Consider the following 27,779-nt stretch of genomic DNA (forward strand, 5'->3'; position numbering starts at 1 on the left):
TAAAAAAAAAAAAAAAAAAAAAAAAGAAATGATTGAGGAGTATCTCAAGATGCACTAAGAAGTAATAGAAAAATCTGGCAACAAATAGGAACCTCTACCAGTCTGGGCATAAAATAGCATATTTATTTTATGTTAAAAAAAGAGGCTTATTATCTAATTTTACTGTTTTTTGTGCTTTATTCATGTGACATAATATGTACATAATGGCATATGCATCACACATATTTATAATAACACATACATTTTGAGAATATATATATAGACATATATACACATGTATGTACATATAGTCTTAAATGTTACATATAAGGTAAATATGATATATCCTATATATATGTTTTCTAGATATCATATATGTTATATATATATAATTTCATTGGGAATGAATGAGATGGATGGAGCAGGCTTATGTCAGGGGTCTTTGAATCAAAGGATGTTTGCTAACATCAATATTCAAATATTCAAATTCTTCCTTTGGTGCCTGTAGATTTTAGAGTCTCAGTCTAATCCACCATTATAACATTAGGGATGTGCTAGAAGTAGAGTTCTCTTTTGTAAAGTAGGAAGAGGAGGATTATGAAAAAGGAGGGCAAAAAAAGTGTAACCCATAAGCCATTCTCCAGCAGATGAGTCTAGCACTTATGGAAGTCTGAAGACTGGGAAATGGAGTTTCTGAAGCCACCTGGTCTCACAACATCTTGGAAAGACTTTGTGCATTCCCAAGTTCCCATAAATGTAAGGAACACAGTTTGAAGACTGCTGCTTGCCCTATGAGATCTCACACCCTAGGCAAGCATGGAAGTGCCGAAGGTCCAGTGACCACTAATAATACCAAACACTGACATAGAAATCCAAAATGGCCTCTTGGCCACTCACCTCTGGCAATCAATGAGGTCTTCATCATGAAATTTGGGGTTCCCTCTTGCATTTTATCTAGTCAAGTAAACAACTTTTTGGGCTGTTTCTCTATAAGAGAGAACATACATGTAAGAGCCAAAAAGGAGATGAGAGAGGCTGGAGGATCCATTCTCCAAAGTTTACTTTTGTCTTCCAAAATTTTGGACAAAAAGGCAGCTATGAATTGGATGGACAAAGGGGAGAACACCTGCCTCCAAGATGGTTGTACTAGTCACTCTGCTCAGAGGAGGAGTCCTTCATTGGGTGTTAGGAAAAGAATCCAATCAGATAAATGGAGAAAGCACATTTTTGGGGGGGGGCTCAGACTGTCATTAATATTAATGGGGTTGCTTGAATGTTGGGATTCTCTGTGAGGCCTGGAGTCTCTCCCAGGCTGGAAGGATAGGGACTTTGAGGGATTTGCACCTAAGAAGTAAGCAGAGTTCTCTTCTCCCTCCTTTCCCTTGGTATCCTTGCAATAAGTTCTTATTACGCAGGTTGCTTCAAAACCTTAAAGAAACTGACCATTGCCTTCACAAAAGAGATACTTTTCTTCCCCTGCAATTGCTTCTGGGTGTTATACCCTAAAACTTTATGGATGAAAGAAATCTGCCTTCTGTGTGGGCAACCCTAGCATCCCTCACCTGACCACAACCCTCATAGAGGTCAGAGTCATGGACTTTATGTTGAGAAAATTGAATCTACCCCTCTTTAATTCTGTCTCAGGATGCCAGCAGTGAACAGAAAGTTTGAGGTCCACCATCAAGGAGACAAGGAAGACTGTTCTCCCAAGGGCATGGTTTTCCATCATCACAACCTATCCATCATCTACATATTACTCAACTTCCCATCTGCCCAGAGCTTGCATCTTTATTTCACAATGGGACTCTCTGTGAGACCTCTCTGCAAGGGGGTATAATTATATGCTCACACCCATAACTTTACAGTGGTGATTTTATGAGTTAAAAATGTAAATATTGATGTTTGCAGGTATAACATTGGCATATTGAACTCACTCTTAACCCTTGACATTCATCAGAGCTTATGGTCATTAAAAATGAAGTCAGATTCCCTGGATTCCTATTCCATCTCAGCAACATCCAAGTTCTTTAAACTTGTGCGAAGTTCTAAATTCTCTGAGCTTGATTTTTCCCTTCAATAAATTGCAGATAATGATAGCAGCAAAATTATAGTACTTTTGTGACTGACTGACTCAGGTCAAGCAGGTCAAATAGACGAAATAATGCATACACTGCTGGATACACAGGATGCAATTAGTACACCTCAGCTATTATGATCAGATCCTCTACTTGCTTTCCCCACACATGCGCCACCTAACTCCCAGCCTCTCCTTCAATGTTAGGTCTGTAAACTACACATATAGCAATCCTTTTCTTTCTTCCCTTCCTTTTGATTTTGGGAACAAATCTTGCAAAGTCATTTTAACTCCCAAACTGTCTGGTGTAGAATCTTTTGCTCATATGTTTGAAGTCAAATCTGAGAGAAAAACTGTTGACGACTTTATTTTTTTATTTTTATTTTTCAAACTTGGCTCCACAAACTGCATCAAAATGCATGCAGTCACAGGAAAGAACTTATTTGACCATCATGGAAACATTATAGCTTTGTTTAGATTCTATGTATAAATGAGATCATGCAGTGCTTTTCTTTCTGTGTCTGGTTTATTTCACTTAGTATAGTGTCCTCCAAGTGCATACATGTTGTCCCAAATGACAAGATCTCCTTCATTTTTAATGCTGAATAATTTTCACATTTATACACATATACCACAATTATCACAATTTCCCTATCATTCATTCATCAATGGACACTTAGGTTGGTTCCATATATTGGCTTTTTTTTTTTTTAAGTCCTGAGAAGTCTGAGAAGTTTGATCGACTGAAGCCTTCTTCTCTCGACTCGTCAAAGTCATTCCCCATGCAGCTTTGTTCCATTGCTGGCGATGAGCTGCATTCCTTTGGAGGGAGAGATGCGCTCTGATTTTTTGAATTTCCAGCTTTTCTGCACTGCTTTTTCCCCATCTTTGTGGTTTTATCTGCCTTTGGTCTTTGATGATGGTGACGTACTGATGGGGTTTTGGTGTGGGTGTCCTTTCTGTTTGTTAGTTTTTCTTCTAACAATCAGGACCCTCAGCTGTAGGTCTGTTGGAGATTGCTTGAGGTCCACTCCAGACCCTGTTTGCCTGGGTATGAGCAGCAGAGGCTGCAGAAGATAGAATGTTGCTGAACAGCGAGTGTTGCTGTCTGATTCTTGCTCTGGAAGCTTCGTCTCAGGGGTGTACCCCACCGTGTGAGGTGTGAGGTGTCAGTCTGCACCTAGTGCGGGATGTCTCCCAGTTAGGCTACTCAGGTATCAGGGACCCACTTGAGCAGGCAGTCTGTCTGTTCTCAGATGTCAACCTCCATGCTGGGAGATCCACTGCTCTCTTCAAAGCTGTCAGATGGGGGCATTTACCTCTGCCGAGGTTACTGTTGCTTTTTGTTTAGCTATGACCTGTCCCCAGAGGTGGAGTCTACAGAGGCAGGCAGGCCTCCTTGGGCTGTGGTGGGCTCCACCCAATTCGAGCTTCCAGGTGGCTTTGTTTACCTTCTTAAGCGTCAGCAAGGGTGGGCACCCCACCCCCAGCCTTGCTACCACCTTGCAGTTAGATCTCAGACTGCTGTGCTAGCAATGAGGGAGTCTCCGTGGGCATGGGACCCTCTGGGCCAGGTGTGGGATAAAATCTCCTGGTGTGCCATTTGCTAAGACCCTTGGTAAAGCACAGTATTAGGGTGGGAGTTACCCGATTTTCCAGGTGTTGTGTGTCTCAATTTCCTTTGGCTAGGAAAAGGACTTCTCTTTCCCCTTGCGCTTCCCAGGTGAGACAATGCCTCACCCTGCTTCAGCTCTCACTGGTCGGGCTGCACCCGCAGACCAGCGTCAACTGCCCAACACGCCCCATTGAGATGAACCTGGTACCTCAGTTGAAAATGCAGAAATCACCTGTCTTCTGTGTTGCTCACGCTGGGAGCTGGAGCCTGGAGTTGTTCCTATTCGGCCATCTTGGGCACGCCCCTCTTGGGTACTTCTTTATAGCAGTGTGAGAATGGACTAATACAGGAATTGGTACTGCGGAGAGTTGGGCACTGCTATCAAGATACCTGAAAATGTGGAAGCAACTTTGGAACTACATAACAGGCAGAGGCTGGAACAGTTTGGAAGGCTCAGAGAAAAGACAGAAAGATGTGGGAAAGTTTGGAACTTCCTAGAGACTTGTTGAATGCTTTTGACCAAAATTCTGATAATGATATGGACAATGAAGTCCAAGCTGAAGCAGTCTCAGATGGAGATGAGGAACTCATTGGGAACTGGAGCGAAGGTCACTCTTGCTATGCTTTAGCAAAGAGGCTCTTGGCATGTTGCTCCTGCCCTAGAGATCTGTGGAACTTTGAACTTGAGAGAGTTGATATGAAATTGGAATTTATATTTAAAAGGGAAGCAGAGCCTAAAAGTTTGGAATATTTGCAGCCTGATGATGTGATAGAAAATAAAAAACCATTTTCTGGGGAGAAATTCAAGCCAGCTGCAGAAGTTTGCATAAGTAATGAGGAGGCAAATGTTAATTGCCAAGACAATGGGGAAAGTGTCTCCAGGGCATTTCAGAGATCTTGGCAGCAGCCCCTCCCATCACAGGCCTGAAGACCTAGGAGGGAAAAATGGTTTCATGGGCTGGTCCCAGGGTCCCCCTGCTCTGTGCAGCCTCAGGACTTGGTGCCCCATGTCCCAGTTACTCCAACTCTAGTCATGGCTAAAAGGGGCCAAGGTACAGCTCAAGCTGTTGCTTCAGGAGGTGCAAGCCCCAAGCCTTGGTTGCTTCCACATGGTGTTGGGCCTGCAGGTACACAGAAGTCAAGAATTGTGGCTTGGGAACCTCCACCTAGATTTCAGAGGATGTATGGAAATGCCTGGATGTCCAGGGAGAAGTTTGCTGCAGGGGTGAAGCCCTCATGGAGGACCTCTGCTAGGGCAGTGCAAAGGCTAAATGAGGGACTGGAGTCCCCACAGAGAATCCCCACTGGTGCATGGCTAGTGGAGCCATGAGAAGAGGGTCACTGTCCTCCAGACTCCACAATGGTAGATGTACTAACAGCTTGCATAGTGCACCTGGAAAAGCTACTGACACTCAATGTCAGCTGTGAAAGAAGCCAGGGCAGGGGGCTATATCCTGTAAAGCCCAGGGGCAGAGCTGCCCAAGGCCATGGGAGCCCACCCTTTGCATTGGTGTGCCCTGGATGTGAGACATTGAGTCAAGGGAGATCATTTTGGAGCTTTAAGATTTAATGACTGCCCTGCTGGATTTTGGACTTGCATGGGGCCTGTAGCCCCTTTGTTTTGGCCAATTTCTCCCATTTGGAATGGAAGTATTTATTCAATGCCTGTGCTCCCATTGTATCTTGGAAATAACTAACTTGCTTTTGATTTTACAGGCTCCTAGGTGGAAGGGACTTGCCTTGTCTCAGATGAAATCTTGGACTTTTGGGTTAATGCTGAAATGAGTTAAGACTTTGGGGGACTGCTGGGAAGAAATGACAGTGTTTTGAAATGTGAGGACAGGAGTGGTGATTCATGCCTGTAATCCTAGCTGAGGCAGGCAGATCACTTGCGGTCAGGAGTTTGAGACCAGTCTGGCCAACATGGTGAAACCCTGTCTCTACTAAAAATACAAAAATGAGCCAGATGTGGTGGCAGGTGCCTGTAGTCCCAGCTACTCAGGAGGCTGAGGCAGGAGACTTGCTTGAACCTGGGAGGTGGAGGTTGCAGTGAGCCAAGATTGTGCCACTGCACTCCAACCTGGACGACAGATTGAGACTCTGTCTAAAAAAAAAAAAAAAAAGAGAGAGAGAGAGAAAAGAAAAAAGAAAGAAGAAGAAGAAAAAAAGGAAATGTGAGGACATGAGATTTGGGAGGGGCCGGGGATGGAAATATATGGTTTGGTTGTATCCCTACCCAAATCTCACCTTTAATAGTAACCCCCATAATCCCCATGTGTCGAGAGAGGGACCCAGTGGGAGGTGATTGGATCATGGGGACAGTTTCCCTCATGCTGTTCTCATGATAGTGAGTCAGTTCTCATGAGATCTGATGGTTTTATGAGTGTTTGACATTTCTTCCTACAGACACTCACATTCCCTCCTGCTGTTTTGTGGAGAAGGTGCCTGCTTCCTCTTCTGTCATTCCCTTTCTGTCATTCCCCTTCTTCCATGATTGTAAGTTTCCTGAGGCCTCCCCAGCCATGCAGAGCTGTGAGTCAATTAAACCTCTTTCCTTTATAAATTACCCAGTCTCGGGTATTTCTTTACATTAGTGTGAGAACAGACGAATACACCATCTAAACAAATGCATTTGGGGCAACTCAAGGAGCTCAGAGAAACCACAGAAGATAAAAAAAAGAACCAGGGCCAATGAAACATGGAAGAAATGGATTCTACTTAATCTAAGTGACAGGAAGTTAAAGACCTACTCCTTAGTCTAAAAGAATACCAAATCTGGAGTCTAGGGATTGTCAAAGTGAGTGATGTGTAAATTTATACTTTCCATGTTAATCTGTTAATCATCTATTTATTTTATTTTATTATGTTACAATCTTGGCTACTTCAAAAAAGTCTTTTAGTAGTAAAGGAAGAGCAACTCTAACTCCATACAATTACTTTCACTTGATCCCTGAGAAATAGCACAGATATAAAATCTTTTCCTTTCATTTTAATTAGATTTTATAGACCAAAAAGTTGGATTTTTCCCCCTTCCATCAGATGAGAATGAATGAATGACTTTCTCCCTGGAGAAGGCTATATATTTTCCCTAAAGTCTCCACCAGTATCTTAATTGGCATCTGAATTTCTAGTTTTGTTTGTAACCAGAAAATTTCCCTTCATTATAACAATACTGTGGCCAGAAGATACATGGAAATTGCCAACTAGTCAAATGTGCATCAGTGTGGAATCCCACATGTGATTTAGGCAGGTGTACCATCTTTGTACAGTTGGTCTCAAGAAATTGTCTTAAACAAAATATAAAATAGATCTCAATGGCTTCCTGGTCAGAATATTTGCCTCTTTTGCCCAGCCTCGGTTCATGTATTCAACAGTTGTTCCATTCAGATGATATAGGTTATACTCTGACCACAGCCTCCAGCCAGGAGGAACAAGAAATTGAGATGGAGACAGTCTGGTAACTGTGTCAGCTTTAAAATCTGACTCACTCTGCAGGGATTTAATTGACAATATTATAGAGTATTCATTTGAAAATGCTGCTGTATAAAAAGATATGAATTTAGAAAATCATTCAACATGTAGACTCTGATGAAGAGCTTAGAGTAAACTTTGTTTCATTCTACTCTTTCTTTGGTTATGTAAACAGGGAACTATTCCCTAGAGAAAAGGTGTCCTGGCAGCCCTGGTCTTCACTATAAAAGCAGAGATACCCTGGCACTGCTGCTTGACCACTGTGTTTCTTTTAGCAAATCATTAACCACTCTCAGTCTTCTCAGGATTGTATGTAGTCATAGGGATAACTTACTGTCAACCTCCCACTCCTCACCTATGAAATGGAGAGCCCACACCACCTACCTCAGGGGTTAATGAGTAACTCACACAGAATATGACAAACGGTGGGTTTGAATTTAAGGGCAGTTTCTTTCCCCAAGCACCACCACACCTCATTATTGGAGCAGCATTCTGCCCTTGCTTTATACTCTCATTTTAAAATATATAACAGGGTCCAATTTTACCTTTTAAACTAATCTGGTTCCCTTTTCTCAAACTCCTAATTTTGAAAAAAAAAAAAAAAAATCCAGAGAAGTCCTTTTGTAACACCAAAGGTTCTTGCTTGAGCCATGCCAAAGAGAGAGACACAGATCGGACCGAGAGAGAAAAAGCTGTAGGCTTTATTAAGCAGAGTGACCATACAAAGCTTCCACAGTGTGGAAGAGGTACCAAGCGGGTAGCCAGTGTTAGATTTTTTGAACACCTTTTAAACTCTTTAAGGCGGGAAATATGTGCGGCAGGAAGATGCTACCAGAGGGAGAAACAAAGACAATTAACATGACTCAGATCTTGAGACAAACCGGAATTGTAACTTAAGTTTGATCTACTTATAACCTTGCAGTGGCATGGCAAAGGAGACAGGATCTCACAGGATTTTACATATTGTGTTTACAAGGAATTGGAATTGGGAGCATAGATAAGGTCTGCTGGTCACAGAAAAAGGGGCTTTTAACATTCCTTTTAGTTTCAGGGGAGGGGGAAGGGAGAGAGAGAGAGAGAGAGGACACAGCGAAGCTTACAACAAAATTTTTGCTGTTTATAGCTTTCTTGGGGAAGGAAACACAGGCACAAATTCTGATGTTAGGAATATTTTAAGCATGTATCTTCAATATTATTCATCCAGGACCAAAGTAAGTCCTGATGCAGGAAATGAGTGAGTTTCACAGCTTTCTGAGCCCCTACTCGACCCAGGAAGCTCAGCTGGAACCTCCTCTCACTTTCTACTTTCTTCTGATATTCCTTAAAAATGCTTCTCCTTCATAGCGGAGATAATTAGTTTTAAACAGCTTGGTTCCTTCCCTGCTGTGAAGTATTGAGTTTTATTTCAGGACCAAAGGACATAAACCAGTTTATGACATGAACAGGTTTAGACAATCTGCAAAAGACAGGACAGAGATTGCATATTGTATTTACTAGGACACGAGATTTACACTGACCACTCTGGAGTAAGACTGTGCTTACTTAGTTCAACTAAGTACTGAAAAGTCATAGAGACTGAAAAGCCAACACATTTTCTGTGTGTATGTAATTGCTTTATTATGTTTTTTTTTTTTTTTTTTTTTACTTTGAAAAAATAGTGCTTTGTCGTGGTGATAGTTCTATCTTTCATATTTTTAAATAGGGGGAATGAATGGAAATTTGCTTTCTCAGCTTTTCAACTACACTGTGTTTTTAATAGACTCTTTCAGTAGGATGCTGTGTATTTAAGCCCGCAAAATTCTTCCTAGGTATTTCTGAATCCTGTTGTGTACATGTGGGTTGAAAGTTCAAATATTTCATCTTCTTTAGTGTTTAGTTGCTCACTTTATTGTTAGAGAAACTGGTGGCCAGGTATTCTTTCTCTATTTTCTGCCATAAAACCTTTTAGAATTCAAATATCTTCTCACATACATCTGGAATTGACTTTGGAAGCACTGGCCATAGAAAAAATGTTTTTACTCAAACCATCTAATTGAGAAATAATTGACTCATGCCTACTCCCTAAGGTTGGGGCCAATATGGTGCTGTAATTTTTTCCCTGTAACACTAAAATTCTACTACGAGTATCTTCCTTAAAATCCTACCCATATTCAAGGAAACAACCATGAAAATTTTGTGTGTGTGTGTGTGTGTGTATGTATGTATGTATTCTTTTCCTAGGATAGTGTTCATTTTCATATGTTAATTCTGTCATTTAATAAAATCTCATTCTTCTTTAAGTAAAACTGTAACCTTACATCTTTTCCAAACCTTGCCAATTGGCAAACACCTCTTGGTAGAGCTATCCATAGTTCACAGATCTGCTAGTTTCCACTCTGTGGACCTCCAAATATAGTGCAAAAGAGAATGTGACCAGGGAGGACAGGACTGTTAGATTCTAAAGCATTTTTGTTTAAATCTACCAACAGGTTGTACCCCTTGCATACTCCAGGGCAGACAACCTGATGCATCCTGGTCCATTGTTCGCACAGCTCACCACTGAGGAAGCACATCTATGAATTCCCTATTCAAATTTGGTTGCTTCTTTAGTATGACTAAAACATGGGGATCCCCCCATCTCTAAATCAATATTACTGCCTGTTTCTTCTAATGGCATCTCAGCTTATTGTTTCTAAGCCATGCGAATCTTTGCAATTTTAATAATGGAAGCTAGCCCCCTAATCTCTATGAAAGGGTCCATGTAGCATAAAGTGGGCAGTTGTCCAACCCACTTCCACAATTCTTGTTACTTTAAACATCAGTTTAGAAGCTTACACTGTATTAACATTTACTCTATACATAATAGATGGAATTATGAGATCACATAATGTGCTAATGTAATAAATTTTCATTTAAGACAAAATGTAATTACATATTTCTTATCTGACAGAATTGAGAAGTGTTTCCTACTAAGTCTGAAGTGCACACTCTAGAGGATAAATGATACAGAAGGTATCTAAGTATATAAGAACCTTAGAAACATTCTCCCTGGAAATGCAAAGTGTAGAGACAGTTATTAGAGAGAGGTTTTCACGTTCATAGTCTAAACTGGGTCTGATTGTTGCCATTACAACTAGAGAGCAATTTCAATAGAATATCTACCTTCTGAGGGGAGTATGGCAGTTCATTTCAGTGCAAGACTGAATCTGGCTTTGCATATTTGGGAACACTAACTTACAGTTTTTTGAGTGTGGATTTTTTGTTTGTTTTTTAAATGAAAGCTACATACTCTTTACTAGGCTATTGTAGTTTTAAAAATGAAGACTTACTTGTATTTTAAAAAGATGTTTAACATAGAGTTTCTAATTGACAGATCTGGAAATCAATCTGAATTGGACATATGGCTTCAATGCACAGGAGAAGTTTCCTCATATTGCTACCTTAACATGAATTTGACACCCAACTTGAAAACTCCATGTAGAAAGAGTAAAATAAAAATAAAAATTTCATAAAAAATTCTTCACAGCCCCTTTAAAATTGCAACAGTGCAGTAAAACCCCAATTAAACAACTGCCCATTAACTTGTTATTTAAAATGTAGACTTAAAAACCAATAGACTTTTTTGGTGTGTATGCAATTGCTTTCATAAACACAGTTTAGGTTGGAATAAGGAAGTCCTAGTTCATCATGTTGGAGCTCGTCCTCGCTGCTGCAGGCTGTTGAAGTGAGCCTCCTTCAAGGTCTGGTTGATGTGGGAGTAAAGACCTTGGCATGGTACATACCCCTCATGCAAGAACTGGGGAATGTTCACATTGGGTTCATTAACAATCTGGTTTAAGTTGCCTTCTGGTCCACTTGCTCTCTCTGGGATATTAATGCAGCTGCTGCTCCTTTCATTATCACTCCATGAGAACTGGAAGGAAAAAGACAGAAAGGGGATTGCTATTATGCTATTACAATATTTTTCCTACTTGGCTTGGAGAACAGCAGCATAAAACTCTATACTGGGCTTTAAAAAGCCATTTAAGATAGTTCATTCTATCCTCACAACAACCCTTTAATTAAGTTGGGATTAACAGCCCCCATTTTACAGATGAGGAAACAGATCACTGCCTTGTCTAAAGTCACATAGCTATGAAGTGGCAGGGTGAGGATTCAAACACAGGCCTTCCAGTTCCAAATCCCTTCACACATTCTCTACCCTTGCTTGTACCATTTATTCCAATTACTGCATCAGAGAAGTAAGTACTCATCCTTTACCTGAAGTATCAATTAACGATGTAATAGAAATAATGACCATAACAAGTAAGTTGGACTATAGGTAAAAGTTACAATGAAGCAAATAAGACACATACATTTATACATACATGCATACACACATAGATACAAATAAATAATGATTTTGTACACATATCCTGATAGTGGACATGTATGGTCTTCGTATATCAATTCAATGCTACATACATATCCTGAAAGGCATTTGACATACTTTTAGTCAAAGTTATATGCTACTTATTAGCATTTTATGACTAGCATTTATTGTTCTTCTATATTTATGGATTTAATAGGGTGTGTATTTTCTTCTTAAGATCTTTTTTTTTTTTTTTTAATTGAACTAACCTGATTCAGTGCCTTTTGTACATTGGAGAAGCTACTCAGGGATGCCTGTAAACAGTCATTTCCAAGAATTTCCTGCCTTCCAATGTTACAATTCCCAAAAGAAGAAGGTAATGGCAAGGACTCTTATTCAAATTACAATATTTAACAATGCTGGTATTATATTTCTTCTAAGTAAGTTTTTTCCAAAGGCAACATTAGTAAGACTTAAACCAAGAATGGTCATAGTCCATAGGTCACTTGCAGCTGCTCAACTTAGGTCACACCGTACACTGCCCACAGCTACCAAGATACAACCTATGCTCATCTTTATCCAACTAGAAACATATGTTAAAAGAACCTGTGCAGGAAAAGAGATAGAAGGGGCCAAATGAAGCCAGATGTGAGAGTTACCAATAGCAATCAAATTGATTTAAGGATTAAATGTCAAGGTCAATTCAAAAAGAAAATTAAAAAAATTCCTAGGCCTGAGTATAAAAATATAGAACTCCCACTGTCACAAAATAATGAAGTTATGAATATTCCAAAATTAAGTAAGCTATTACATTGGATAAAAAACCCACAGCCCACACTTTGGTTCCTCTTAGTTGGCTTTCCTTGTTTTTTTTTTTTTTTTTTTTTTTTGTTACAGGTACTGCCTGAAAAATAAGGTAAGAACTAGAAATCATTTCTGATGAATCAAATTTTCATCTCCAATGACATCATATTGATTTTACACTACAGTGCAACACTAGGGTGATGCTATGCTGTGTATATTAAAAATTCATAGGCTAGAAGGGATTTCTTTAGAATAATATTAAGAAAAAAATACATCTACCTTTAAATTGTTTCATTTTAAAAGTTTTTAAACTCAATCGTGTACAGATATAAATAGAAATGCTCATTAAGACATTTTTATACTATCAATATTTTTAATAGCTGAAAATCAGAAACAACTAAATGTTTAAAAACAAAGAAGCAGTTAAATTATAGTGCATGCATTCATACAACAGAATCTCATCAGCCATTAACAATAATGATATATCATTCTATATCAGAAGTCTTTATACTTCAGGTTCTTAGAAAAGTCTAAATTTATAGGCTATAAAAATAGTTAACAGAGAAATAACTAAACAATGACACAGCTTTCATCTGGGTAAACCATTTAAAAAATTAATTAGGTAAATGTAAGGGAATAAATGCCTATAAATAAACTTGTCATATAATTTAAAATCTAAAGTTATATTAAGTTAAATAATAAATAGTCATTAAAGGTCTGGATCACTTCCAATTTTTAAAAAATTATAGGAAAATATTTTTCTAAAAAAAACCAGTAAATAAGAGCAGTGTAAAGAAATATCTCCTTCTTTACATACTATATATTTACCTCTTTATAAATATAAAGGGGTATTTTTGGCAAGAAAGGTTAAAAGGAAATAATTTTTTAATAATTATTTTATGAGAAATAATAATTTCTTTATATGAGAAAGAATCTTGTATAGTAAATTTCTATCCTAAAATAACTGGTTATTTAAGAAAGAAAGATGTCTAGCATAAAACAGGAAGTCTGAGCATCTCATTAATGATTTGTATCAAGTTGTCTATAATTAAAGGGAAATTATTTATAATAGTCTTTTTAGAGATTGGATTTTGATTTTTTAAAAAACACTTATACACTAAAGAATTGGGTAGAACAACAAAATTTTCTTAAGGTATTGATTTACTCTTAATACAATTGCAAGGGATTTTAATTTTTTTAATCCAATTTTCAACTTTTATTATCTTGCTGTTTTCAGCTTTCTCTCCCCTTTGAAAAGGCCTAGGATAATAACCGTCTCCTTCAACTCATTTTCAGCTTCCATAATTTTTTTCCTCAGATTCTAACTGTTGGTCATGGCCTGATGCTAAAAATGTTTTATCTTAAAGGTCTAAAGAAAATGTTTTCTTCCAACATAACATTCTGTGCTCTTGGCTTTAAATTCTTCTATGAATCCAAACATTTTCATTTATTACCCAGGAAACACTCTGCCTATGTCTAACTAATTCAAGTATCACTTTCATTAATTTTGATTTGCAGGTTACCTAAATGGACTTTCCATAGGGAATATTAATTGTACTGCAGGTATCGGGGGAAACCAGCCCCTGACATTTCACATACATTCTTTTCTATATCCCCAAGTGTTTGCTGGTCTGAGAAATAAAGGGAAAGAGTACAAAAGAGAGAAATTTTAAAGCAGGGTGTCCGTGGGAGACATCACATGTTGGCAGGTTCCGTGATGCCCCCTGAGCTGTAAAACCAGCAAGTTTTTATTAGCAATTTTCAGAGGGCAGGGAGTGTACGAATAGGGTGTGGGTCACAGAGATCACATGCTTTAAGGGCAACAAAAGATCACAAGGCAGGAGGTCAGGGTGAGATCACAAGGTCAGGGTGAAACTAGAATCACTAATGAACTTCCACGTCCCGCTGTGTATGCATTGTCATTGATAAACATTTTAACAGGGTTCAAGAGCAGAGAACTGGTCTGACTAGAATTTGCCAGGCTGGAATTTCCTAATCCTAGCAAGCCTGGGGGTGCTGCAGGAGACTAGGGCGTGTTTCATCCCTATCTATATCTGCATAAAGGCAGACACTCCCAGAGCGGCCATTTCAGAGGCCTCCCCTGGGAATGTATTCTTTTCCCAGGGCTGTTAATTATTTAATATTCCTTACTGGCAAAAGAATTCAGCGATACTTCTCTTACCTGTTTTCAGTAATAAGAGAAATATGGCTCTGTCCTGCCTGGCCCACAGGCAGCCAGACTTTAAGGTTATCTCCCTTGTTCCCTGAAAATCACTGTTATCCTGTTCTTAAGGTGCCCAGGTTTGATATTGTTCAAACACACATGCTCTACAAACAATTTGTGCAGTTAACACAATCATCACAGGGTCCTGAGGCGATATACATCCTCAGTTTACGAAGATGACGGGATTAAGAGATTAAAGACAGGCATAGGAAATCACAAGAGTATTGATTGGGGAAGTGATAAATGTCCATGAAACCTTCACAATTTATGTTCAGAGACTGTAGTAAAGACAGGCATAAGAAATTATAAAAGTATTAATTTGGGGAACTAATAAATGTCCATGAAATCTTCACAATTTATGTTCTTCTGCCATGGCTTCAGCCGGTCCCTCCGTTCGGGGTCCCTGACTTCCCACAACAGCAGGAGGTTTTTTTCTTTCCCCTTTTGGTAACTGGTCTAACAAACAAATTTTACATTTTATCAAAATAACTCCTATGTCATTGTTACTAAAGTTTTAATTTGCTTAGAAAAAAACTGAGGTTAAATTTTTTTAAAAATCAAGGTTACTACATCCATGTAATTTCTTGCTTTTAAAGTCCTTGCACCTTTAAGTTATAGGGCTTTGACTTCTGGATATAAAAAGAACACCAAGTCTTGCTAAATCTTAAACAGTGACAGCAGTTAAAGCCTTATCTTCACACCCAGTAGAAGATGCCAATCAAAATACACTATGTGCATAAGACACAGGGCCAGAAATTAAAACTATTAAATACCTCAAGGCCTAGGGACTATTATGGAAGAGGTGGGTGTGTGAGATTGTAATGGCCAATGTTGAGAGATAAAATTAGTTTGGTTTCTCTATAAATTAACTATTAATATTGAAGGCACACTGATGCAAGACCAGCATCTGGGCCCCAATGTCAGAGTAACAAGGTTTTCTTGAAGCATTAACCTACTTAATTAAAAAAAAAATAAAGGTTATGAAAAAGTTTATTGAAATTATATCTTATGGTCAAGATGACCAAAACTTAATAAATTTGTTTAGAAAAATTTAAAAGACAGATTTAATGGGCCTTGTGCTGTCTTCATTAAAGCTTATTGTTTGGGAAATTAAGTCTCCTCTCTCAAAAAAATAAAAACTTTTGTCCCTTTTTGAAATCTTTGAGTCATCACTCGGCTAAATGGATGACTTATTGTGCAATGACCTTTGATCCTATTTTGTGATATCAGGTGTTTTTAACTTTTTACAGTTGACAAACTTTCCAAAATAAAATTCTAGCTTTGGTCCTCATTAATCTTTTGATATTAGGTCCCCTGAAGTACAAAAGAGACATATTTGGGTTATTTGATATAATATAATCATACAGAAGTATTGTCAAATATAAAATGGCATTTAACCTTCTTTGGATTACATTTATATAAATGTGTTTTTAGTATGTGTTTAAGAATTATATGAAATTCCTGTGATTCTGATATGTCTTGGTACATGTCAGCAGTCCCCAACCTTTTTAGCACTTGGGACCGGTTTTGTGGAAGACAATTTTTCCACAGATGGGGGACAGAAGGGATGGTTTCAGGATGAAACTGTTCCACCTCAGATCATTAGGCATTAGATTCTCATAAAGAACACACAGCCTAGATCCCTCACATGTGCAGTTTACAATAGAGTTTGTGCTCCTATGAGAATCTAATACTGCCACTGATCTGACAGGAGGCAGAACTCAGGCAGTAGTTCTTGCTTGCCCACCAATTACCTCCTGCTGTGCGGCCTGGTTCCTAAGAGGCCATGGACCAGTACAAGTCTGCGGCCGGAGGACTGGGAACCCCTGGTATATGTTATCAGTAGTAATAATGATTATGTAAAATAGTTGTATGCCACAGAAGTAACCAAATTTCCTTGTCAATTACATCTTTATGACTGTTCTAAGACTCTCGTTATTCATGGTTGTTTTACTTTTATCACTTTCAAAAGGTGGTTTTATAATCAGCTATAGGACTCTGACAGGTACTCTTGAATGCAGGTTTCTGATAACTTTGGAGATTGTGATACTAGGATAGAGGAAAAACTTCCAAGACTCTCATAGAGAGCTAATGTGTTCATAAACATTGAGCAGAACAGGAGTTAATTACACAGACTAAACTAATGGAAAACTGAAATAATCTTTTTGTGACTTTGAAACATTGTTTGAAACTCAGAAACTTTTGTTTCTGAATTTCTAACTTTGTTTCTTTTTCTAACTTGTTTCTGAGTCCAGAAAACCATTTTTCTTTGAGCTATTTTACAGCTTTTAATATTGGGTTAACTATGCTCCTGTGAGAAAATCTGAAGCGTATTTCTCTCTACCTGATTTCTCCAGAATTTGAAAACTTATTTGCAAGTATACGTAGTTTATGGTAGTATAGTTATTTGCAAAAATTTGATAAGACTCTGTTTTCTTTTGTAACAGGACACAATTGAAGCCACTGATTTTACTGAGGCTTTGATTGGAATGGCAGATCCAAACAGATTGCTTTAAGTAATCAAAGTTGACTTATAGAGCCAATAAAATCCCCTTGAGAAAGCTGACCTCATATATTATCTACACAGTCCGTGTACAGGTTCCTGACCTGTGGTAAGTAAAGAATGGCACTTTCTGACAGGCCCAAGGAGTCCCACATTATCTTGGGACCTCAGTAAGAATTCACTCAATTAATGTGGATATTTACAGGCACAGATAAATCCATGCCTGGGCTCAAGGCGTTGAAGTGTAATCTGAGATTCTTTGTGGAATAAAGTTCCAGCAAAGCCAATTTAAAAACAGAAGAGTGTGCATGGCAAATAGTTATTCTTGCTGACTTTATACAAATACTCAGGCAAAGTATAACAGAACTAACACTTATTTTATGCACAAATTTGTCCTATGATTTGTTTTTAGTGAAAATGGAGCTTGAAGAGAAAAAAAAATGTTTCAAAATGAACTATAGTACATTTGTTGTTAGATTCTAGTCTTGCCTAATGTTTTTTCAATTTTTCTTATTTTCTAGATTAGACTGAATTCTAAAGTTTTTCTTGGCTACAAGTCTCCAAAAATAATGTTTTCGTTTTTTTTCTTTCTTTCCTTTCCTTTTTCCCATTTTTCCTGATTTGAAATCACTAAAAATTAAGCTGTGCTTTCTTAAAACCCTGTGAACTGAAGCTAGACAACTTAAGCTTCAGAAATAAATAACAGCAACCTATTTACATACATAAAACACTTTCGTACCTGCCTACTGATGTATGGACTTCAGAGTAATATGGCCTATATTGATTTTCCAGGATTGTTCTCCATCTTTTTGTTTGTTGTTTTCTTTCTCTCTTCCTCCCCCTACTTTTTCTTCACAGAACATGATACTTCACAACCTGCTAAAAATGAGGTTTCCTAATAATGTGTGACCTACCCATCTAGAAATAAACCATCCTTGCCACGAGAGATCAAACAAAATCTGAGACCAGAGATTAATTTTCTTCTAAAATGCTTTCTCCAAAATATTTCAGAAAGAAAGTGGGGGAAATGTGAAAGGAAAATAAATCTCAGGGCCCTAAAATCATTAGGCCAAGGGAAAAACCAAGCTAGGAACTACATCAGGCAAACCCACTTCCCATTTTATTCCTAAATCAGACAGCTACAAATATTTTTTTTAAAGCGACATACCTTTCTCACAATTTGCCCACAAAGAAATTCCTTTTGGGCTTCAAGATCTTTGAAGTCCTGTTGAATTTTGAGCTGGCAATGTAAACTGATAACTTATCTTCACAGGTGTTAGACAGAAAGTCACACCTCTGCTCACCTGAGACAAATGCATATCTGATTACTCCCTCTACCCTATTGTTTATGTAAAAATGCAGATTCACTGAGCCAGACTAAATTGTATATTCAGTGAAAGGCAGATCAAGGACTCAAAAGATTGCAACCTCTTGTCTCTTATATACCTATGACCTGGAAGTCTCAGCTTCAAATTGTCTTGTCTTTCCAGACTGAACCAATGTACATCTTACACATATTGATTGGTGTCTTCTATCTCCCTAAAATGTATAAAAGCAAGCTGCACCCTGACCATCTTGGGCATATGTTGTCAGGTGTGTGTCGCAGGTGCATGCTTAACCTTGGCAAAATAAACTTTCTATATTAATCGAGACCTGTCTCAGATATTTTGAGTTCCTACATATAGTTGGGACTTCAAATACTTTTTAAAACATTTTAGTTTTGTATCTTCACTTTCTTTCTTATTTATGTATTTATGTATTTGAGATGGAGTCTCGCTTTGCAGCCCAGGCTGGAGTGCAGTGGCGCGATCTCCGCTCACTGCAAGCTCCGCCTCCTGGGTCAGTCACCTGGCTGGGACTACAGGTGCATGCTTCCACATCCAGCTAATTTTTTTTTTTTGTATCTTTAGTAGAGACGGGGTTTCACCATGTTAACCAGGATGGTCTCGATCTCCTGACCTTGTGATCCACCCGCCTCGGCCCCCCAAAGTGCTGGGATTACAGGCGTGAGCCACCGCGCCCAGCCTGGATCTTCACTTTCTAACTCATCTACTACAAATATATTTTTTTTGTGAAAAACAAACATTTTATTTGTAAGTAGGCAAACTAAAGAATGCTACTACAAAACCAAATACAATCTGCTTATGGATTCAGTTACTTTTGACTTCAAAGCAAAGACTTAAAAAGTGCTGTAATTCCATAAATGAGATTTTGGGAAGAGGGTTTAACCTCCTTTAGCCTAGTAAAGAGCATCTAAAAAGTCATATACACTAGCATTTTCTAGGCTAATAATGCTGTTTATTTAATAAACATAGCCTATATTATGCAACCTGGGCTTTGTCACACTTACCCTGTGAATCTATTTCATGTGAGATATCCCACTTAATGGACTGTTTGTCAGAATGATTGAGAGGAAAATTTGCTTCTTGATGGTGTATGGTTTTGACACTTGAAACTGCTATCTTAGTACAGAAGCATTAACCTTACTACACTTTATTTTATTTTATTATGTTTTTAGAGACAAGTTCTCACTCCATCATCCAGGCTGGAATGCTGTAATGCAATTGCAGCTCACTGTAGTGTTGAACTCCTGGGCTCAAGGGATCCTCCTGCCTCAGCCTCCCAAAGTGCAAATTCTTTTATCAGAGAATAAATGAGATTTTAAGCACCTCACTATTTGGAAAGACTCATAATATATAAAACATCTTCAACATCCTCCTGATTCCTCATACAAATGTCTTACCAGAATGCTTATCCTACCTGACAGTTACAAAGCTCATTCTTTTTTCTCTGAATTTTCAATATAGGTTTAATGCTGATATCTGTGCAAGGAAAATGAAGGACAGAGCCCTTGCAAATTCACACACATAGCAAAATAAAATTATATTTATGAAGACTCTAAAGAAGGGTATCTCACTATGCAAAATTCACAAAGGCACTTTACAAAAGTCCTGGAGTCCAGGTCTGTGTGAAAAAGCAGGATTTAGGTTAGTTTGGGCCATAATGAAATCTGCATACTTACCTGTAACCAAAGAAACTTTGAGACCAGCAGGGATTTGCTAGAGCACATTCTGTTTTAGAATAGGCATCAAAATCACCCGTGTGGCTTTCTGACACTTTGACTCATGTGCACATGCTGGGGCCCAACCTCTGAGAGGCTCTCAAGTAGGCACAGATTGTTCTGATGTCCAAGCAATATCTAAACAAATATTTGCATGTCTATCATACAATGTATAAGGAGGCACTTTGCCTGGGATACTTAGGGGTTCAACATGTAATTCTTGAGCCTAATCAAGAAGAATACAGTACTCTGAGAGTGACAGGATCAAGCTATTGCAATGACAAGAATATAGCACTGAATGCTGACTGGGGAAATAGAGGAGCCTTCTTAAAATGAAATGCATCTAAGCTAGGCCTTCAAAGATACAGAGAATATTAATAGGAAGGGTGTGACAAATGGAGAGAGCAATAAGAACACAAGCAAGCTGAAGAAGAGTTATTGAGGAGACAAAGCCACAGATGATGTAGCTGGTATCTCCGAGAGAAGAGTTAGTGAGAACCAAAATATGCAAGAGAAGATATGGCTAGGTTATCAGGGGCCTTGAATGTCACTCTAAGAAGTCTGTACAAACAGGTATTTGAGCATAAGATAAATGCTCAGATCTATATTTAGGAAGAGCATTTTAATGGATGAATGAAATAGGGGGTGGATGAGACCACAAAAACCACTGGGAAAGTTTGCAATGTATCAAGCAAGAGGCAATGCAAGCCTGAATTAGGATGGTGGAAATGTAAAGAAAGGGATATATTTGATACACGCAGAGGTAGAATAGAAAGGAGTCATTGAGGAAATGACAGAGACATCTAAGTTGCTATCAGGCACCTAGGACAATGATTGGCAAATGGTAGGTGCTCAGTAAATATTTGGTAATGCAATTTAGGAAGTCTCAGACGTTCCCTGACATATGTTACAGCAAAGGAGTAGGGAGGGGATGGAGGAGCTAAGGTTTACTGAGCAGTTGCATGAACAGAGGTGAGGAATAAAAGGGAGTGAATGTAGATTACAGTTTGGATTTAAAAGACAGGGAAAAGACACAATATTTGAGAGAAAAATAAACTAGACACAAGATTAGTTAGGAAGTGAAAAGAGAGCCTTAGCAGGCTAATGAAGGAAACAGGAGATAAATAAAACTGAGGAGATGAGGAGGAATATTAATTACGGAATATCTTCATAAAAACAGAGCAGAAATTCATGCATGTATTTATGATATAAAATTATATAACACTTTTTAATTGTAAAAGCAGATGAACCCAGGATTTTATTTATTTATTTATTTATTTTTTGAGATGAAGTCTCACTCTGTCGCCCAGGCTAGAGTGCAGTGGCACGATCTCGGCTCACTGCAACCTCCGCCTCCCTGGTTCAAGCGATTCTCCTGCCTCAGCCTCCTGAGTAGCTGGGACTATAGGCACGCACCACCATGCCTGGCTAATTTTTGTATTTCTTTAGTAGAGGCAGGGTTTCACCATATTGGCCAGGCTAGTCTCGAACTCCTGACCTCATGATCCACTTGCCTTGGCCTCCCAAAGTGCTGGGATTACAGGCATGAGCCACTATGCCCAGCCCAGTATTTTACTTTCTTTCAAGCCCTAGCTTTCCTCTCAATTCTATCCCTCCATGCCTACAGCTTTTCCTTTATGTGAACCTCCACAACAAAACATTCACTCCTAATACACAGTCTATCCCTGGAATAATAATATGATGTTTATTCAAAGGCACCTATAGAAACTTGAATAAGTAAACAGATGATCCTAACCAAATCCATCAGAGGGCACTTAAAACATGTGCTCCCAAAGTTCCAAGGCATTTAAAATGACGTGTACGCATTCTCTAATACTAGAAACATTGTGGAATCTTATGAACTGTAAAATACCAAATTAATTAGGTTGTTGAATTACAACCATTTTCCAAATTAGTAAGGCAATGATAGTCATGTGTTAACTTCTCTGTGCTGATGGGGTAAATAATCTATGCTTTTTGTAGCTCAGTTTCCCTCATAAGATGAAGTTAGAACAGACACTGAGTTGTAAGTTATTTTCCAGCTCAGAAATTAAATTTATAAAAGCTTGTTCCTCCATTTTGAATGTATCTCTAAGTAGAAGCTAATTTCAGAAGGTTCCCATTTTCCCACAGGGTTTAAAACCACATCTAATGACCATTATTTTGTTCAACAATGATTTCATTCCCAAAAATGTCTCCCAAAGTAGTTCTGTCTCTTAGAATGTATGTGATCAAACGTGATGAGAATTACTGCAAACTACTAAGAATCTAAGAGAAAATGTTCTTCAAAAAATTTCACCAAGGCCAGGGCATGGTGGCTGATGCCTGTAATCCCAGCACTTTGGGAGGCCGAGGCAGGCAGATCACTTGAGGCCAGGAGTTCGAGAACAGCCTGGCCAACATGGAAAAACCCCATCTCTACTAAAAATACAAAAACTAGCTGGCCATGGTGGTGCATGCCTGTAATCCCAGCTACTCGGGAGGCTGAGGCACGAGAATTGCTTGAACCTGGGAGGTGGGGGTGCAGTGAGCCGAGATCGTGCCACTGCACCTCCAGCCTGGGTGACCCAGTGAGACTGTCTCAAAAAAAAAAAAAAAAAAAAAGGTCCCAGTTGTCAACTGAATTGATATTACTTAAAATGATAACCTGACAAGGGGAGATTTCCTGTCAGTTGAAAAATAACAGGATTCATAGAACTCTAATTTTAAATGTATTTGGGGCTTCCTGGTTCTGTTTTTCTCTCTCATTTGTCTTACTCCTGCTACCCCCTTGGAACTGTAGCATTAGGGCACAAAATCTTTTCCTACTCTATACAGTAGGGAAGAGAAAAAGGCAGAGATCTGCTCCAGATAAGCCACTTGTGTGTATATCTACATAATTGTCCACTCTTAATTTCTTGTACTACTCAGTAATCTGAAAGGTAAAATGAATGCTCCTTGAAGTTGAAATTCAAGTTCCTTAGAATGGTGGTTACTACAGGTTTAGAAAAGAGGAAGGAGGGGGATGAAAAGAAGTTGGCTAAGGGGTATAAAAATACAGTTAGATAGAAGGAATAAGTTATAGAATTCAACAGTACGGTAAGAAAATTACAGTTAACAATAATTTATTGTCTATTTCAAAATAGAAGAGAAGAATTATAAGTTTCCAACACAAAGAAAAGATATGTTTGAGGTGATGGATATCCCAATTACCCTGACTTGATCATTACACATTACATACAGGTATCAAAATGTCACATGTATCCCCAAAATATGTACAACTATTCTATATCAATAAAAAATTGAAAACTTCAAACTCTTTTTCCAGCACCATTAAATTTGCAAAAATCATGAGACTGCCCCAAATTTTTCACTTTTTTCACTGAGAAAGCAAGATTTGCCTTCCAGCTAATAACATATCACTATGTACTAGAAAACATGTTTTCCATATAAAAATAAGGGAAGTAAGACTACTATTCCCTGCTCATATGAGGGGACAAAATTACAGGGGCTAATTCCTCCTGATTATGTTTGGCAAAGTTTTTCTGTGCTTCTTTTCCATTTTCTGTGAGATACTATATCATAATTTAAAGCTCCAGCTCAAAAGCCACTGTAATCAACTAAGAAAACTTTTATGAAGGTTTCTTGGAATAATACATTTCTTTTCATTACAGAGCACAAATTGGATAATTTAGTGTAGGCAATGAACGAAATAGAGGGTATCTGCCCATACTTCCTACCTCTGTATCTTGAGAATCCTGAAAGACAGGGTTTCTCTTATTCCTTTTGGGCTGGGCAGAATGATGATTGCCCTCTTTACTGCCATTTCTTCTTCTTTTCCTGAAAATAAATTGCAAAGAGAGAGTTGTTAGATGAAACAACTCATCTTTTGGATGCTTAAACTGTAAAGCAATGACAACATACATATATGAGACCTTGCCTGAAAAAATATGTCACTATCTGCTATCCCAAGATACAAAAGTCATAAGTACTCCATCACCAGGCATGAAGATAAAAATGTAATACGAGAACTCTAAGTAAAGTCAAGCTGTACATTTCATTTCTAGAAATAATTTTCGTAACTTTAAATGACCCTTGAAAATAAAGAATACGAGGAATTTAATAGCTAAGTTTTCAAAATCTACCTAATTGGTTTCATTGTCTTGACTCCACGAAGTTACAAGTCCAGGGTAAGTGATTTTGAACCCCTTCAGTAACACTTAAGACATGTGTGTCTGCCAGTGTCTACTATTAAGTTCTTATGCCAGTGGTGTAGCGACACTGAAGAGATATTTCTCGTATTCGGAATGTGGTTAGGCACTTACTGTTGCCATACCAGCTAGTATTATGACATAGTTACTGCACTAGATTGTCACCATGAGATTGTGGCTGATTACTTCCTTGAAACATTCATTTCTCAAAATTGTTTTCAATGATTGGTAAGATTACATCTTCAGTTTCAAGTTCCTTGTCAATAAGTAATCAGACTGCAGCATTTGACATAGTTTTCACAGCACTCTATTATTAATCAGACATTCTCCCCAGCCATCTGCTTAGAGACTACTTTTGAGTTACTGGCACTCCTAAGAATGGCTGAGTTTACTAATTTTTATAATTTCATTACTCTTTAATCAATTCTCATCTCTAGGAGACTGAGTACTAGTCATGTAGTGCAGTGATTTCTAACACTCTGTTAAATTAAACTGCTTTCTTTAAGAAAAGAAAAAGCAACACATAATAGGAAAAAAAGGAGTTCCTGTACTTGGAACAGGGGCTCTTTAACCACATCCCTCCCTGGATCTGCCTTCCTGTGCCACCCACTAACATAGCCTGACCTCTCTTCTTAAAACTGAGGAAAGAGCAGGCCCAGAGAAGCACAGTGACTCAGACAGTAAAATGAGTAAGGCTGGTAGAGCTGAGGCTGGAAGGAAAGTTCTCTTTAGCCTTGGCCCAAGGTCCTCCAGGAAAGTTTTCAGGAAGTAAAAGTTAATGAAGAACTGCATGTCCAAATCAAACAATATCTTTATGATAAAGAACTTGCCAGTATAAATGAATTCAGCTTATTTGTGTACAGTGTCTAAAAAGGCACTTTTTTTTGGCAGGAAATGTGATTTTTACCCAGATACGTGAGACATGCTAAAGCAGTTTTAGTGGGATTTGGGGAGAAAAAGACCTTTGTAGTCAGATCAGGCTTGCTTCATAAATACTGTTTACTGTCAACTGTCTGTGTCCCTAATTCCAATAGCATGTTGGTAATTTGGCCCCTGAATTCATAGTTAGTATATTTTTCTTTATATTGCAAGCTCCTCATTACATGATCTAAATCAATGCAGCAGGCTAGGTTGACTAGCTTTTCACCACTGGAATAAATAACCTTAGGATGCCTTCCAGAAAATAACCTTAGCATACCTTTCAGAAAATAACCTTAGGATGCCTATCCTTCCAGAATCACAGTTCTATGAATTGATCCAGGGCAGGGTCTTTGTCAAAAGATAGCCAATATACTAACAGCTGATCAAAATATGGAGCAACAATAAAACACCCACCGCATCTACCAAGGAAATTCTATGCTACATCTTGCTCACCGAAGCCTCAGTGAGATTATTATGAAATGAAAGAAAGAGCCTCGAACCTGGAAAGATCTGGGCTTTGTCCTGAGTCTGTTACCAACCAGCTAAATGGCCTTTGTCAACTGAACTGGCTGAGGCCAGTAAAACTGATTTTTAAGATATCTTAATGTCATAGGCAAATGCTGACTACAAAATGCCGAATAAAAAATCATGTAGAAAACTGCTGCTGTATTACACTCCATTATGACATGATTCATTATATATAAAGAAAAAAAACGACTGGATATAAATATTATTTTATTTCACAATGTTTATTGAGCATCCACTAAGTGCTAGGCACTCCTCCAGGTGCCAGGATAAAAGAGTGAAACAAACACATGCCACAGCTCCTGCCTTCATTAGGGAGCATGGTGATGTTTGTCTTTGATCATGGTATTTTGAGTATTTGAGTATTTTGCGCTCAAGTTTTACTGAAACTTTCAACAGCTTACAATACCTTTGCATTTTTTTAAAAAAACACACTAATACTATGAAAATGAATTTTCAAAGTGTGAAGCTCAGTTTAAAAAGCGGAATGTTCAAATTATGAAACAATGTTAATCTCATTTTTTAAAATACAACTTTATGAATGAAAAACATCTAAGGAAATTTATCACAAAATATGATTAATGGTCACGGCTGGGTGATCGGACTGTGGATAAGATTGGCTTCCTTTATTACGCTTTAACAGTCTAACCAAGTTTTCTACCATGAGATTCAGAGACGTTTGTAATGAAAGAATACATCGATAAAGGCCCATAGAACCCTCGTATCACGTGGAGAAAGATGACTAAACCAATCAGAGAAATAGAAATACTAGTTGCTAGGGTACCTAGCAGCCTCACCGAAGAAATTCCAATTTGAAAAACAGAATGCTATTGTCCACTGACTGAGTTTTCGCAAGGGACTACATCCCCACCTCACCCCCGCCTCCAGGGCTTGTAAGGCACTGACAACCAAAGGACCAGCATTTTCTTTCGGAGAAGGGTTCGCGGCATTTTTTTTTTTAAGCAAGAAGGGCGGGGCATGAGGTGAGCAGGGCCGCTCCGCCCGGCAACACTGTCACCTGCAGGTCATGAGAGCGCCACCAATCCCGGAAGAAAATACATCTCCGCTGCGTTTCCGCCCCGAGCCACGAGATCTTGGCTGAGAAAGCAAAGCGTGATGACAGTGGGGACCAGAGAACGAACAGGTACCGGCAGGAAAGGCCCCGACGAACCTACCGTACAGGGCAGCCTCCCATAGCACAGGACAGCCTCGCATCGTCCTGCCCTCGGAACCATAGCAACCACGTAGGAAGTTCCTGCGCCGCCGGACAAACGCAGCCCGGAGGGCGGGGCTGGCCTAGGATTGACGGGCTCTGGGCCTGTGCATCGGAGCCCGGGGAGGTGGGCGCCGGTCTCCTCTGGGTCTGCCGCAGGCTTCCTTCCCTGCTGTTGGGAGCTGACACCTGAGGGACGATCCGCTGAGCGTCAGGATCTGCTGCGCGACTGCCCCAGCCGCCCCATGTTCGAGACCTGTGCCAATCCCATGGACATTCTCCTCCCACCCAGCCAGCCTCTGAACACGCTTCTCAAGTGGTACATGCCCTGTCCTCCTCACAGCCCTCACACCGCTGATCCTCCTCGGCGACCTCAGCGCCCCCGGGGCTGACCAGGCCGTGGCCTGCGCCTCTCTGTCCTTAGGGGGGGTTCTCCTCCCACCTGCCTAAGTCTCTTCCGCCCGCGGTCACGCCCTGGGCCTCAGGAAAGACCGCCATTTCTTGCATCCCCCACTCTCATAACGGGCAGCACCCGATCCTGTCCTAACAGCTCCCTCTTCCAATGCCCCAGCATCCACAGCCTTCAGCCCCAGCCCCAAGGAGGCCACCTCTCTACTAACCACAACCGCGTTCCTCACCATTTAACCTTCCTTAGCCAGCTTACCCAAAGCTATTAACTCTCTGCCTCCTCCCTACTCTCCTGGCAATCCCCGCCAAGTAGACAATCAATGTACACCCTCCACAAGTGTACCTTCTCTGTCTAGTCTACTTACAAGATCCCTCCACAAGCACCAGCACCCAATTTTCTCATGATAGTCACTGATTTTCCCTTGAGAAAACAGAAACAGTAAGAGAGGAACTCGCACCGC

The 27,779-nt window shown here is 39.2% G+C and overlaps 1 protein-coding gene across 3 annotated transcripts; it reads right to left on the reverse strand.

The window, feature by feature from the left end:
- Positions 1-7,814: 7,814 nt before the first annotated feature.
- FAM104B (family with sequence similarity 104 member B) lies at positions 7,815-27,552 on the reverse strand. Of its 3 annotated transcripts, XM_003917780.5 has the most exons (4): positions 26,873-27,552; positions 23,781-23,880; positions 10,901-11,031; positions 7,815-8,595 (listed from the first exon to the last, which is right to left on the reverse strand). In XM_003917780.5, exons 1-4 carry the CDS (start codon positions 26,890-26,892, stop codon positions 8,499-8,501), a joined length of 348 nt encoding a protein of 115 aa, XP_003917829.2. In that variant the 5' UTR covers positions 26,893-27,552; the 3' UTR covers positions 7,815-8,498. The 3 variants fall into 3 exon arrangements, with proteins under 3 accessions (XP_003917829.2, XP_021788426.1, XP_009195966.1); XM_021932734.2 differs by lacking the exon at positions 26,873-27,552 and adding an exon at positions 26,716-26,862 and having other exon boundaries at positions 7,815-11,031; XM_009197702.4 differs by lacking the exon at positions 26,873-27,552 and adding an exon at positions 24,186-24,343 and having other exon boundaries at positions 7,815-11,031.
- Between the last annotated feature and the right edge of the window lie 227 nt (positions 27,553-27,779).

This window comes from Papio anubis, chromosome X (genome assembly GCF_008728515.1).
Source record: "Papio anubis isolate 15944 chromosome X, Panubis1.0, whole genome shotgun sequence".
NCBI classification, from domain to species: domain Eukaryota; kingdom Metazoa; phylum Chordata; class Mammalia; order Primates; family Cercopithecidae; genus Papio; species Papio anubis.

Excerpts from the sequence above, each read along its gene's own strand:
- FAM104B (XM_003917780.5), bottom strand. The coding sequence starts at position 26,892 with ATGGGAGGCTGCCCTGTACG. Across the intron at positions 23,881-26,872 it reads ATGGGAGGCTGCCCTGTACG|GAAAAGAAGAAGAAATGGCA; the intron begins GTAGGTTCGTCG and ends ATTTATTTTCAG. Across the intron at positions 8,596-10,900 it reads CCCCAGTTCTTGCATGAGGG|ATTGTCTAAACCTGTTCATG; the intron begins GTATGTACCATG and ends TGTCTTTTGCAG.